This window comes from Schistocerca serialis, chromosome 1 (assembly GCF_023864345.2).
Source record: "Schistocerca serialis cubense isolate TAMUIC-IGC-003099 chromosome 1, iqSchSeri2.2, whole genome shotgun sequence".
NCBI lineage: Eukaryota > Metazoa > Arthropoda > Insecta > Orthoptera > Acrididae > Schistocerca > Schistocerca serialis.
In genome coordinates, this window is record NC_064638.1 from 607,344,231 (window position 1) to 607,357,635 (window position 13,405).

General features: G+C 37.1%; 1 protein-coding gene across 2 annotated transcripts in view; it reads right to left on the reverse strand.

Moving 5' to 3' along the window:
• Positions 1–1,181: 1,181 nt before the first annotated feature.
• LOC126477561 (uncharacterized) overlaps positions 1,182–13,405 on the reverse strand; it is a 59,420-nt gene continuing 47,196 nt past the window's right edge. For both annotated transcript variants that reach the window (XM_050103626.1, XM_050103627.1), the window contains exon 2: positions 1,182–2,167. In XM_050103626.1, coding sequence (XP_049959583.1) covers positions 1,484–2,086 — 603 coding nt within the window. In that variant the 5' untranslated portion in view covers positions 2,087–2,167 and the 3' untranslated portion in view covers positions 1,182–1,483. The remainder of the gene's footprint in view (positions 2,168–13,405) is intronic.

Below are 13,405 nucleotides of genomic sequence, written 5' to 3' on the forward strand. Positions count from 1 at the left end.
TAAAGTCGGCCTTGTTATTAAAGAAGTTGTGACAACTAGTAGTATTCTTGTTGTGCAAGTACTTTGTGTTAACACAACCTTGCTAACCATAAGCTTATCTGAACTGGAATACAGTAAAACTTCGGACTACACTTACAAAACTATCCTGAGAAAAATATTTAGAAATAAATTTTGGAATAAAAATAGAACTTTATATTGAAAGTGTTTGTAGGACAAATGATGAATGTATTTTTATGTTGGCAGATTTACAATAATAAGGCTTTGCCTATAGAATGTTTTTATGTGAATTTTTGCTTCAGTAATGATTTGACATAGTGTGCAAATTTATATATATATAAATATATAACTAAACAAATTAATTATACTATTGAAGTATTTGATTTTTATGAATTTTGCAGCGAATAAATTGTCTTTCACTTTTATTTCACAAATTTTGTAAATTGTGAGCCAGTGGTGTCGTGAACTTACATCGAATCTGGTATTCTTTGTTATATTCATCTTCTTCCGCCATAAGTATTTCTCATTCTTGGCCATGTGTAAAATATTAATTCTTAATCGGACTTCCTCTTCTGATGCAGGCAGCTATGTTGAAAAAAAGAAAAGAAAACTTTCGTGGTTTTGCACACAAACGAACTCTTAGACTTCATATTTTCATAGGATTATAATTCATACAACACATTGTATCACAAGAAATATGTCTTCTCGCCACAAGAACTAAAGACAGAATCTATGTAATAATTGACAAAAAAAACTGAATGGAGTTTTTATCATTTGTCATTCGCCTTCCAGCATAGCAAATTACATCTTTTCCAGCACTTACAGCTAATGATTATTATCATTGGTTTTAAATTTTTGTTGTAGCTTGTTGGGACTTTTCCTTATGTGCCTATACAATAGCTACAACACAGAATGTGGAAAAGTATGTTTGAGGTGTGTTGTTAGTAACTGGTGGCAGCTGGTGTGAAATTATGGCAATGTGCCACAATATGGTTGCTATTTTGAGTTACAATGGTAGTAATTGTAACAAAATTGAATATATGAATCTTATGTTTATAAGTTTAACTGTTTAAGTGGCACTGCAACTTATGTTACAATAGGACATAATTTCAGTACATTTCAATGTGACCACCTTGTATGTCTAGCCGCTCCCCCCCCCCCCCCCCCCCCTCCCAGCGCTCCACTGTAGACTGAAAAACCTGCCCAAGCATATCTGATGTAATCTCAGCAACTGCAGCTCGAATCCACTGTGTTAAGTGTTCAGTGCTGCGGATCTTCAGCTGGTATACCTTAGACTTGATAAGCCCCCATGCAAAAATGTCTAAGAGTGTCAAGTCAGGAGAGTGGGGTGCCCACATCCGTGGAGAGGCACGAACAATCCATCTGCCAGGAAATGCTTGATTCAGATAATCCCGAACAATGAGGGCAAAATGGGGTGGTGCACCATCCTGTTGAAAAACAACAGTATCCATAATCCCATCAGATATCAACTGGGGCCCAAAAACTGTTCCAACATATCTAGTTGTGTGGTTCCAGTAACTGTTTGTTCTGTGGAGAAGGAGGGCCCGTACACTGTTGACCTCGTCATCCCTAACCACACATTCACTTTTGCTGTGTCCCGTTGCCAGTCCTGCAGCACACTAGGTTGTTTGTCTGCCCAGATCCTGCAGTTGTGTCTGTTCACATGTCCACAGGTATGAAATATAGCTTCATCATTGAACAAGACATTTTGCATCAAATTATCATTTTCCACAGCTTGTAGCAGCTCATGACACACAGCTTGTCTGGCTGCGTAGTCCTCCGCTTCAGGATTATGTACGATCTGGATATGGTACGCACGTTTGTGCAGCTTGTAACGGAGAACTCTCCATACAGTGGTTTGAGGAATACCAAGCTCCCTACTAAGTCTCCTGGTAGGTGCGGAAAGGCTACGTGTGATCGCATCCTGCACACTTTGTACAGTGTCTGGCATTATGGCCAGCCTACTTGGATGTTCTTCATCTGCAACACTACCAGTACGCTGGAATTTATTCACTACGGTCTCGATAGCAAGCCTGTTTTCCGGAATTGATGGGCAAAGTCTGTCCATGCCTGTTCATACGTCATTCCACGAAGACGAGCAGGAACAGCAGCGATTCGTTCTTCTCTGGTTAGCATTCTGTCGTAGTACCTGCAAGAAACAAATATTCCGTTACAATATCACTGAAATGTACAGTGACTTATTATATCACTGAAATGCATAGAGATTTAATATATCACTGAAATGTATAGTAACTTTAGAAGCACCCTGTATTTTCAAAAAATGTCTCAAAAATTTTCTAATGGAAAACTGTTATTGTAGTGTAAATGAATTTATGTACACTACAGTTCAAAATAATTGCAATACCATTATTGTATCAAAAGAAAAATTGTACAAAATCTAATTTAATTTGAAATAGCCCTAGAATAATTTTGTAATAAATTATATTTTTGTTAAATAGTAGACAGTAAATACTATGCACCTGTCGGTGCATGAAATGAAAATGTATCTTGATCCATACAATGTACTTTGTCAAGGAATAAAATGAAATTGGGGGTGGGGGGAGGGGGGAGGGGGGGGGGGGGGGGAATTGGGATCAGCAGGAATCGAGCCCACATCAGCAAGTAAACACAGTTTCAAAGGATAAAAGTACCTTTTCAATTCAGCAGTATGTGGCAAATGACTGACTTCAGATTAAATATTTGTTCAGGACATGATCTGCCATTCCTAAAACCATACAGATATTCACCTAAATCACTCTCCAGACTTGTTTCTACTCCATTTAGAATAATCCTGGAAAATATGTGCAACTGGTTGCAAAAGAAATTACTTTGTAGTTATTAATCTCTAGTTTATTTCCTTTCTTATGTAGCGGGTGTATTAAGCCCCTCTTCCACTCTCCTGGGAGTTTTCCTTTTTCCAAGTTCTCTTAGAGATTGTTGAGACCATTTCAAAAGTTATGCTGTAATAGTCTTCTGCGCCAGCTTTATAAAGTTTTAATAACTACTTCAATTTCTTTGATAGTGGGGGGGTAAATCATTTTCTAGATTTTCGTGAGTGTTTGTGTATTAGAACTTACGGATTGGTTCTGGACACTTAAGAAGCCGATCAAAATATTTTCCAAATATTTTGACATTTTCAGCATTACTTAAGCCAAATCGGTGAGGCTCATATCAGGCCCCTCTCTTATTAGATTTACTTTTGAAGTACATCAACCCTAACTCATTAAAGCCTCACAACTCTTTAAAACTTCCTAAGATCTACTGGAAAAATCCCTCTTTAGCAGATTTTCTTCTTTTCCTTCAGCGTTTGTCCTGTGTGCCTGGGGGGACTGCTACTGTCTCCATTTTGCTCTATCACGGGCTGTATCTGGGTGGATGTTCATGCATTTAAGGTCTTTATGAATTGTATCAGCCCAACGTTGCTTAGGTTGCCCTTTGGGTCTACTGCCAACGACTTCAAGTGTGTAACCTGCCTTGGCAATAGAGTCATCACTGGCCCATAAAACATAACCAAACCATCAAAGACGACTCTCATGCATCTTGTCTTGGATCGGTGCAACACCAAACTGTTTCCTAATGCTGTCATTAGAAACGTAATCTAACTTAGAAATGGCTGATGAGGAACATTAATGAACATATCCTCAGAGGATCACAAACTATATTTGTGATGTGGGTATAGTAAACACAGGCCCTTGATGCTCATGCAGTATATTTTGTTTTCTATGCTGCTTGCTTTCTTCAACACCTCTGTTTAATCTTTCACCATTATCTTCTGCTATCAATCTGCTGCTTTGTTTTTGCTTAGAAATTGTTTTGTAGATATATAGAGGTCATATGACTAACAAAAATAATCTCACACCATCAAGAAAAATTGCTCTAATTATACATGCTGAAACTGAAAAAATTCTAGGATATTACAAGTAAAAGTATTGACCGTTATAATTTCTGTTGAAGACTATTTGAATATGAAATAACATTTGCTCCATTTTGAAATTTTTACTCTGAATTTTAGTCTCAAACAAACACTGGTTGTGCAATATTTACGTGGTCTTTTCATTTATAATTTACATTTAATCTGAGTTATTTAAACAAATATGTTGTATTGTTGATATTTTGAATTAGATAAAGGTAAATGGAAATAAATGACTGCTGTTTTAGGCAACTTAGTGCAATTTGGAAAAGAAATTGGGTTTTTATGTAATGCAAAGTCTGATTGGAAATATTGTACTGCTACACTGTGATTCTAGTCAGTTATAACCATTTTGATGAAATGTAGCTTCAAGATGGGACAGCTCAGCTAGCAAAGTCTCAGTGTTGGAAATGACATGTGCCCTGTTTACCAAGGTATGAAGTACCCCTTCATGCTGAGCTGGATGGTGACAACTATTAGCCTGTAAATACAAGTCAGTGTGAGTACGTTTCCTGTAAACTGTGTGTCCCAATGGTCCATCAACCTTCCTCCTAACCGAAACATCAAGAAAGGGAAGGCAACCATCCTCTTCCACCTCCATTGTAAAACAAAATGGTTATAGTGAAAGACAGATTGAACGTGCATTGTGCTATCAACCAACTGTGCATCGGGTGACTGATGATAATATTGAGTTGACACTTAAGTCTACTGCTTTTTTTGCCTTACATAGGAAGCGCTTCCAACAAGATCGGTTATATTTTATGGAAATAAGATGTGAAATGTGTTTTACGACCTCCATCTAAAATTAGAGTGCTTTTGGGTTCTGTTAAGGATTATCTCGGTTTGTATAAGGCGGGTGTTGATCGCCTTGTAGCTGTGGCATGGCATATATTGGTCAGACTATCAGTACTGTGGAGGCTGATGTACTGAGCATAAATGGCACACACAATTACAGCAGCCAAGTATATCTGCTATTGCTGAATGTTGTTTGGAAACTGGTCACCCTATGTTATACATCAATACAGAGATATTGCCATGCATGTCCAGCTATTGGGACAGTGTTATTAAGGAGGCTGTTGAGATTAAATTAGCGAGCCACCTTGTAAACAGGGATGGGAGTTTTTGTTTAAACTCTGCTTGGAATCCTTCTCTCTCCCTTCTCAAAAACAGAGGGACAGAGTCAATGTTATCCTGAATTACTCCAAGAACCAAGGTTTTAAATTTGCCTGTACATCGCCTGTCCGTTGCAGTTTGTGCCTTGAAAACGGCGAGTGTACTGCCACTGAAATATTGGTGGTTGCTCTGAATATTACCTGGCTGAATTCCCGTAAATTGTTTGAAAATCTGTAGTATTAGTGTAAAATTTAATAGTCATGGGTGACTGGAATTCGATAGTAGGAAAAGGGAGAGAAGGAAATATAATAGGTGAATATGGATTGGGACTAAGAAATGAAAAAGAAATCCGCCTGGTAGAATTTTGCACAGAGCATAACTTAATCACAGCTAACACTTGGTTCAAGAATCATGAAAGAAGGTTGTATACATGGAAGAAGCCTGGGGTTACTGGAAGGTTTCAGATAGATTAATAATGGTAAGACAGAGATTTAGTAACCAGGTTTTAAATTGTTAAATTTCCAGGGGCAGATATGGACTATGACCACAATCTATTGGTTATGAAATGTAGATTAAAACGGAAGAAACTGCAAACAGGTGGGAATTTAAGGAGATGGGACCTGGATAAACTGACTAAACCATAGGTTGTACAGAGTTTCAGGGAGAGCACAAGGGAACAATTGACAGGAATAGGGAAAAGAAATACAGTAGAAGAAGAATGGGTAGCTTTGAGGGATGAAGTAGTTAAGGCAGCAGATGATCAAGTAGGTAAAAAGATGAGGGCTAGTAGAAATCCTTGGGTAACAGAAGAAATATTGAATTTAATCGATGAAAGGAGAAAATATAAAAATGCAGTAAACGAAGCAGGCAAAAAGGAATACAAACGTCTCAAAAATGAGATCGACAGGAAGTGCAAAATGGCTAAGCAGAGATGGTTAGAGGACAAATGTAAGGATGTAGAGGCATATCTCACTAGGGTAAGATAGATACTGCCTACAGGAAAATTAAAGAGACCTTTGGAGAAAAGAGAACCACTTGTATGAATATCAAGAGCTCAGATGGAAACACAGTTCTAAGCAAAGAAGGGAAAGCAGAAAGGTGGAAGGAGAGGGTCGATACAAGGGCGATGTAGTTGAGGGCAATATTATGGAAATGGCAGAGGATGTAGACGAGATGAAATGGGAGATATGATACTGCGTGAAGAGTTTGACAGAGCACTGAAAGACCTGAGTCGAAACAAGGCCCCGGGAGTAGACAACAATCCATTAGAACTACTGACAGCCTTGGGAGAGCCAGCACTGACAAAATTCTACCATCTGGTGAGCAAGATGTATGAGACAGGCGAAACACCCTCAGACTTCAAGAAGAATATAATAATTCCAATCCCAAAGAAAGCAGGTGTTGACAAATGTGAAAATTACCGAACTGTCAGTTTAATAAGTCACAGCTGCAAAATACTAACACGAATTCTTTACAAATGAATGGAAAAACTGGTAGAAGCCGACCTCGGGGAAGATCAGTTTGGATTCCGTAGAAATTTTGGAACTGACCCTACAACTTATCTTAGAAGAAAGATTAAGGAAAGGCAAACTTACGTTTCTAGCATTTGTAGACATAGAGAAAGCTTTTGACAATGTGACTGGAATACTCTCTTTCAAATTCTAAAGGTGGCAGGGGTAAAATACAGGGAATGAAAGGCTATTTACAATTTGTACAGAAACCAGATGGCAGTTATAAGAGTCGAGGGACATGAAAGGGAAGCAGTGGTTGGGAAGGGAGTGAGACAGGTTTGTAGCCTCTCCCTGACGTTATTCAATCTGTATATTGAGCAAGTAGTAAAGGAAACAAAAGAAAAATTTAGAGTAGGTATCAAAATCCATGGAGAGCAAATAAAAACTTTGAGGTTTGCCGATGACATAGTAGCTCTGTCAGAGACAGCAAAGGACTTGGAAGAGCAGTTGAACAGTATGGACAGTGTCTTGAAAGGAGGATATAAGATGAACATCAACAAAACCAAAACGAGGATAATGGAATGCAGTCGAATTAAGTCGGGTGATGCTGAGGGAATTAGATTAGGAAATGAGACACTTAAAGTAGTATAGGATTTTTGCTATTTGGGGAGCAAAATAACTGATGTTGGTCGAAGTAGAGAGGATATAAAATGTAGACTGGCAATGGCAAGGAAAGCTTTTCTGAAGAAGAGAAATTTGTTAGCATCGAGTATAGATTTAAGTGTCAGGAAGTCGTTTCTGAAAGTATTTGTATGGAGTGTAGCCATGTATGGAAGTGAAACGTGGACGATAAATAGTTTGGACAAGAAGAGAATAGAATCTTTCGAAATGTGGTGCTACAGAAGAATGCTAAAGACTGGATGGGTAGATCACATCACTAATGAGGAGGTATTGAATAGAACTGGGGAGAAGAGGAGTTTGTGGCACAACTTGACTTGAAGAAGGGATCAGCTGGTAGGACAAGTTCTGAGGCATCAAGGGATCACCAATTTAGTATTGGAGGGCAGTGTGGAGGGTAAAAATCGTAGAGGGAGACCAAGAGATGAATACACTAAGCAGATTCAGAAGGATGTAGGTTGCAGTAGGTACTGGGAGATGAAGAAGCTTGCACAGGATAGGAAGCTTGCACAGGATAGAGTAGCATGGAGAGCTGGATCAAACCAGTGTCAGGACTGAAGACCACAACAACAACAGTGTCAAATGTTGATGGGAATTGGGAATGTTATATTTTTTGAAAACTCTGTCAATTCTTTGTCTATATGTGTCTCACTGTGAGAGGAAAGATCAGTAGAGGAGGTGATTTGTCATATCATAAAAGCAAATTAACAATGAAATCTACAGGTTATGTAATACTTTGAGATATTTGAAGAATCAGTTGCTGTGTAAAATGTTTGTTGGTTCAAAGTAGATGCTGTGTTGTCAAGGGTGAGAAATGTTAATTACAGTAGAGCCCCAATATTTCAAGGTTCTATGTAATTTGAGCTGGCCTTAAGAAAATTAAAATTTTACATGAAACTAGAGTAAAAACCTGTTTTCATATGTTGTCTGCATATGTGTTTAATGCACTTTAGAATGTATTACATTCTGAACTTTCTTTCAATTTTCATATACAATACAGGTAAAATTGTCCCACTTACGGTTTCATTCATAAAACACAGAAATAACTTAAGCCTTAGACTGCTAATGCTGTTCTATTACAGATGGATAGGTACAATTAGGTTTTGAAGAGTGCACTTGCTCTTTCTTTGTTGACCCTTCACTAAGTGGGCCTGCCTGACAATCAGTTGCATAGTGCATACCATCCTTATTGTTATCCCTAATGTTGTGGCTACTCAGTAACGGTGATCATTAAAATACATTATGCCTAAGTAACAATACAGTCCATATTTTACAACATTGGCTGACCATTGTTGTATGTACTGGAGTTGGTTGTGTAGCAACATGTGTACTGTAATAAGCTCACCTGTGTCATGTTAATTTTGAAGTGTTGTATGCATGTACAGTGTGCTACATATGTAACTGTGTGTCTCTCAGTGTTTTAATTCTTAAATTATAATGAGTGGTAGAAGGAAGAGAAAATTTGTGCCATTGAAATGTGAAACTGGAGGCTTTGGAAAGACTAGACAAAGGAGAAACATTAAAAAAATCTTGCTCCTGGCTATGGAGTCGGTGAAGTGACAGTTGGAGACTGGTGTAGAAACAGAGACAAAACTGGGAAGTTTTTATCAAACAAGTGTTCTATTTTATCATGTGAACAGAAGCCAATGAATAAAACAAGTGAAGCTTTGTTCATTTGGTTTACTCAACAAAGACAAAATTGTAATCCAATTTCATGGCATATTCTGCAAGAAAAAGCTGTATTTTTTAGAAGTAAGTTAAAGGAAGGTAAGGACGATTCTACTGGAAGTTTGGGATGGTTGGATAGGTGGAAGAAGTGATATGGCATAAGGCAGCTTGAAATTTGTGGTAAAAAACTTTCTATGGATTTTCAAACTGTTACAAAATTTTGTGAGAAATTAAGAAGAATTATACAAGGAAAAATCCTACTCCAGATCAACTGTATAATTGTGATGAAACAGGGCTATATTATAAGAAAAGGCTGCCTCAGGCTACAAAAAACATAAAGGGAGGTTAACAGTTCTAGTTACATCGAATGCAAGTGGAGACCGTAAACTGAAGCTGCTATTAATAAAGAAGTCTGCTAAGCCTAGAGCTTTAAAAAATATCACTGCTTCTGCACTGCCTGTTACATATGTCCACCAAAATCTGGTTGGATGGACAAAAATAGTTTTTTCAAAAATTTTATTCCAGAGACCAAAATATACGTTAAAAAAAAGTGCTTGCCTTCCAAAGCCATCTTAATGCTTGACAGGGCTGGTTCACATACTGATGAAGAAGAGTTACAATGTGATGGTATTCACGCATTGTTCTCACTCCATAACATGAGAAGTTTAGTACAGCCCACAAATAAAGGCATTTTACAAAGGTAATCTTATCACCTGCTTCAGATGCTTCTACAAACAACATAAGGTGAAGGAACCATAAAAAAGAGAGAGAGAGAAGACAGATAGAGAGAGAGGGGGGTGGGGACCACCTTTGATAAAAGACATAGTTTCACAGTTTACTGGATAGCCGATTAATGGTTTGAAATAAAGATGGAGACACTAAAAAAGTCTTGGAACCAGATTTATGGAATGAAATGGACAACTACAGTGCAGATGAAGATGACCTACCATTGGCAAAATTGATGAAAAAGCTTTGGATATGAAAATAAGGATGTGAGTGATGTTTCAGAATGAATGAACAGTTTTAAGTGACTGATCTGGCAATTGTTGAACCCACTGAAGACAGCGAGGATGAGGATTTGCATGAAGAAATTGTACCAGTGATCTCTCACACAGAGCATTTGGCAGCACTAGGCATGCCACTGCTTATGTCGACCTGCAGTTAAGCTACTCCAGTTTCTTAGAAGGTGGCATGACATTGCTGCTAAAAAACAAGGTTCTATTTTCAGACAAAGGACTATTTTCAATTTCTTTAAAATGGAGCTTATATTTTTGCAACTTGGAAATGTTTGCCCATATAAGTACATGTAATACTGGTATGTACAATACTGTTTTTTTTATTATTTTTTATCATTATTGAGTCAAACATTTACTCATGATTTACCGTATTTACTCGAATCTAAGCCGCACTTTTTTTTCGGTTTTTGTAATCCAAAAAACCGCCTGCAGCTTAGAATCGAGTGCAAAGCAAACGGAAGTTCTTAAAAATGTTGGTAGGTGCCGCCACAACTAACTTCTGCCATCAAATATATGTAGTGCTACACAGGCATGCTTTGTAGGCACAAAGATACCGTATTTACTCGAATCTAAGCCGCACTTTTTTTCCGGTTTTTGTAATCCAAAAAACCGCCTGCGGCTTAAGAGTCGAGTGCAAAGCAAGCGGAAGTTCTGAAAAATGTGGGTAGGTGCCGCCACAACTAACTTCTGCTATCGAATATATGTAGCGCTACACAGGCATGCTTTGTGGGCACAAAAATAAATACTTGCGCCAAAACCTCTGCATCAGTAAATAAATTTTTAAAAAAAGGTAGAAGACGAGCTTTTTTTTTCTCCGCCTCGAGTTTCGACCACTGCATTTTCATACATTATCCAACGAAGTAAATACAAATTCCGTATTGTTCATCTTCGAATGTAGCAGAACTTCAATGTATTACGAAAATCCGACTGGCAAGACTGTTAGGGATGTTTGTCAATATGGCCAACTCTATGTTCCGAGTTTTTTCCTACCTGTGAGAAGAGATGGTTACTAATAGGAACCTGATGAAATGTGAATCACATGCAGTATTCTCTTCACCATAAGAATAATACGAATATAAACATTTTGCCATGTATTCTTTCGTGTTTGCTGCTATCTCATTTAAATCCTGTCTGCCTAATAAATTACGAAACTAGAGTGAGACAACAGCAAACGCGGAAGAATATACTTATCGTGTCTTGTTTATATTCGTATTATTCTTATGCCGAATAGTGATACAGTCAGAAATGAAGCACGGCAACTGACTATATTTTAAATGTAAGATTACAAATTTCTGTGCAGAATTTGATGTACTAAAGAAGCGGCCGCAAAGATTTTCAAACGGAGAAAAATTTTCGCTAAACTCTCGTTCAGAACATGTTCTATCATACGCAGTCTATTATTTGGTTCTTGTTGATCATTATCAAATAAAGCAGCAGTGTAAGTAACAACAAATAGCAGTCTCTTGCCATTGTTTCGCTAATGAGACGATTCCTCTTTTTTTAAAAAAAAATCTTTGCGGCCGCTTCTTTATGCGGCGGTAGCACAAAAGCAAGTCATGCCGCGAGCGGCGACAGGCCGTAAACATGCACTATCAAAATGCGACAAACAATGCATGACACAGTACAGTAATGCATTTTCAGCTTAGAGTGACGTAAACACCTATAACAAAGAAAACGGCACTTATCAGATCAAAGCAAAATAAGCAATCGATTCAAACCAGACGATGCACGTGAAAAAGGAAGGGTACCATGGCCGTGAGGGTACCCGTATAAGTACGGACTGAGCGCCTGACGCATAACAATGACTACCTGGTAAAGCTTAATTGCTAAGCTTACGACTCGAACCAAACTACTGTAGCTGTATCGTCTTTCATTCGACCTAAATTGTGTCTCATATTACAATGGACCAACTTTGTTTCGATTTGGAGGTGCGGCCTAAAACTTTTCTCTCCCCTTGAATTCCGAGTCTCAAATTTCAGGTGCGGCTTAGATTCAGGAATTTTTTTTTTTTTTCCTTTATTTCGAGTCTCATTTTTCAGGTGCGGCTTAGATTCGAGTGCGGCTTAGATTCGAGTAAATACGGTACTCATTGATTTAGTGGTATTTTTGTGTTACCTGAGTAATTCAAGGTAGCCTTAGCTCCAATCAGCTCGAATTACTGGGGCTCTACCATATATTCAGAGCACTGTTCTGCATGCGACACTACAATAATGTTTATGGAGTTCTGTGGAAGCTATGAAGATGTATTTTGTGATATACATAGTATGATGAAGAGGTGTATGAAGTTTATTGGAGATAAAGAGATGAAGTTTTCGTTTTGTATTCTGCAAATTTATTGTGCTTAGGATAATGTAGAAATGATGACATATTAGGGAGCAATAGATGTTGTGATTTGTAATTTATTTTACTCTTACATGTGACAGTATGCTGTACACAGTTTTGGAGAATGTCTAAGATGACTTTATGCTATCTGCTGAAGTAAAATATTGGTCTATGGTTATGTTAATGATTTTTATGAGATACTTGCAATGGGTCTGATGTCTTTGCAGTACATGAATTTCAGTTGGTAACATGATTGTGAGGAAAAAGTATCGGAATGAGAAAAATTACAAGGATAATCTATGTGAGGTACTAAAATATGATGTAGATGGTTATAAAAAAACACCTGCAGATAAAGTTTGGAAATTGTTTAACATATGAAACGTATAACTGAACATAAATAAAACTAGGAAATTATTCAATTCTAAGGAAAATGTTAAGAATATCTCATGATTACTAAATAATTGAAATAAGCAGAGTGAACCTGATTGTTTTGTATTGCACACTCAATTATACTGTAAGATCACTTAAATTTATTTTATTAGGAAAGCAGAAACATTGTGTGCTTTTTTCTAATATTGTTTTGTACAGTGTCTTCATTATGTACAGGCTAAACAATGAATCCAGCACTTTTAAACTAGAAACCAAGTACTGTTCATAAAATAGAAATATATTTCTTATTATCTTATAAAAACAACAAGTCTCATTTGCTAAGATTTTTGTAGGTAAGAAATGAAATGAATGTTTAGGTTTGTCTTCAAAGGAGGGGAAAATGAGGGCGAAACTCATGTCATTTTTTATTGTTGTTTGTACAAACTCCTTCATTTATTTGTCAAAAAGTAGGAAGTCAAAGAGTGGTGAAGGTGTACATACGCCTTTTGGTAAGGAATGAGAAAAGGATGGATTAGATATGTTCATCATAATACTTTTCTTAAGTCTTTCATGAATAGTTCTTGAATTAGTTGTCAGTACTCAAGAAGTAAAGAAAATAATTGTTTTAGAATTCCAATGTAGGCAAGAGTAACAATGTGTAAAAATCATTTTTCTTTTAGTTCTTTTAAGTATTAATTAATTCTCTTGTAAAATGAAAAGGAATGTTTCAAACTGTACATATTTCAGATGCAAATCACAGAAAATTATAAAAGATACAATGTAAATAAGGTGTCAAATAAGTAAGATATATCCAGTTAACAGTATATTGTGGTACACTGAAGCAGGATCATATACAGGGT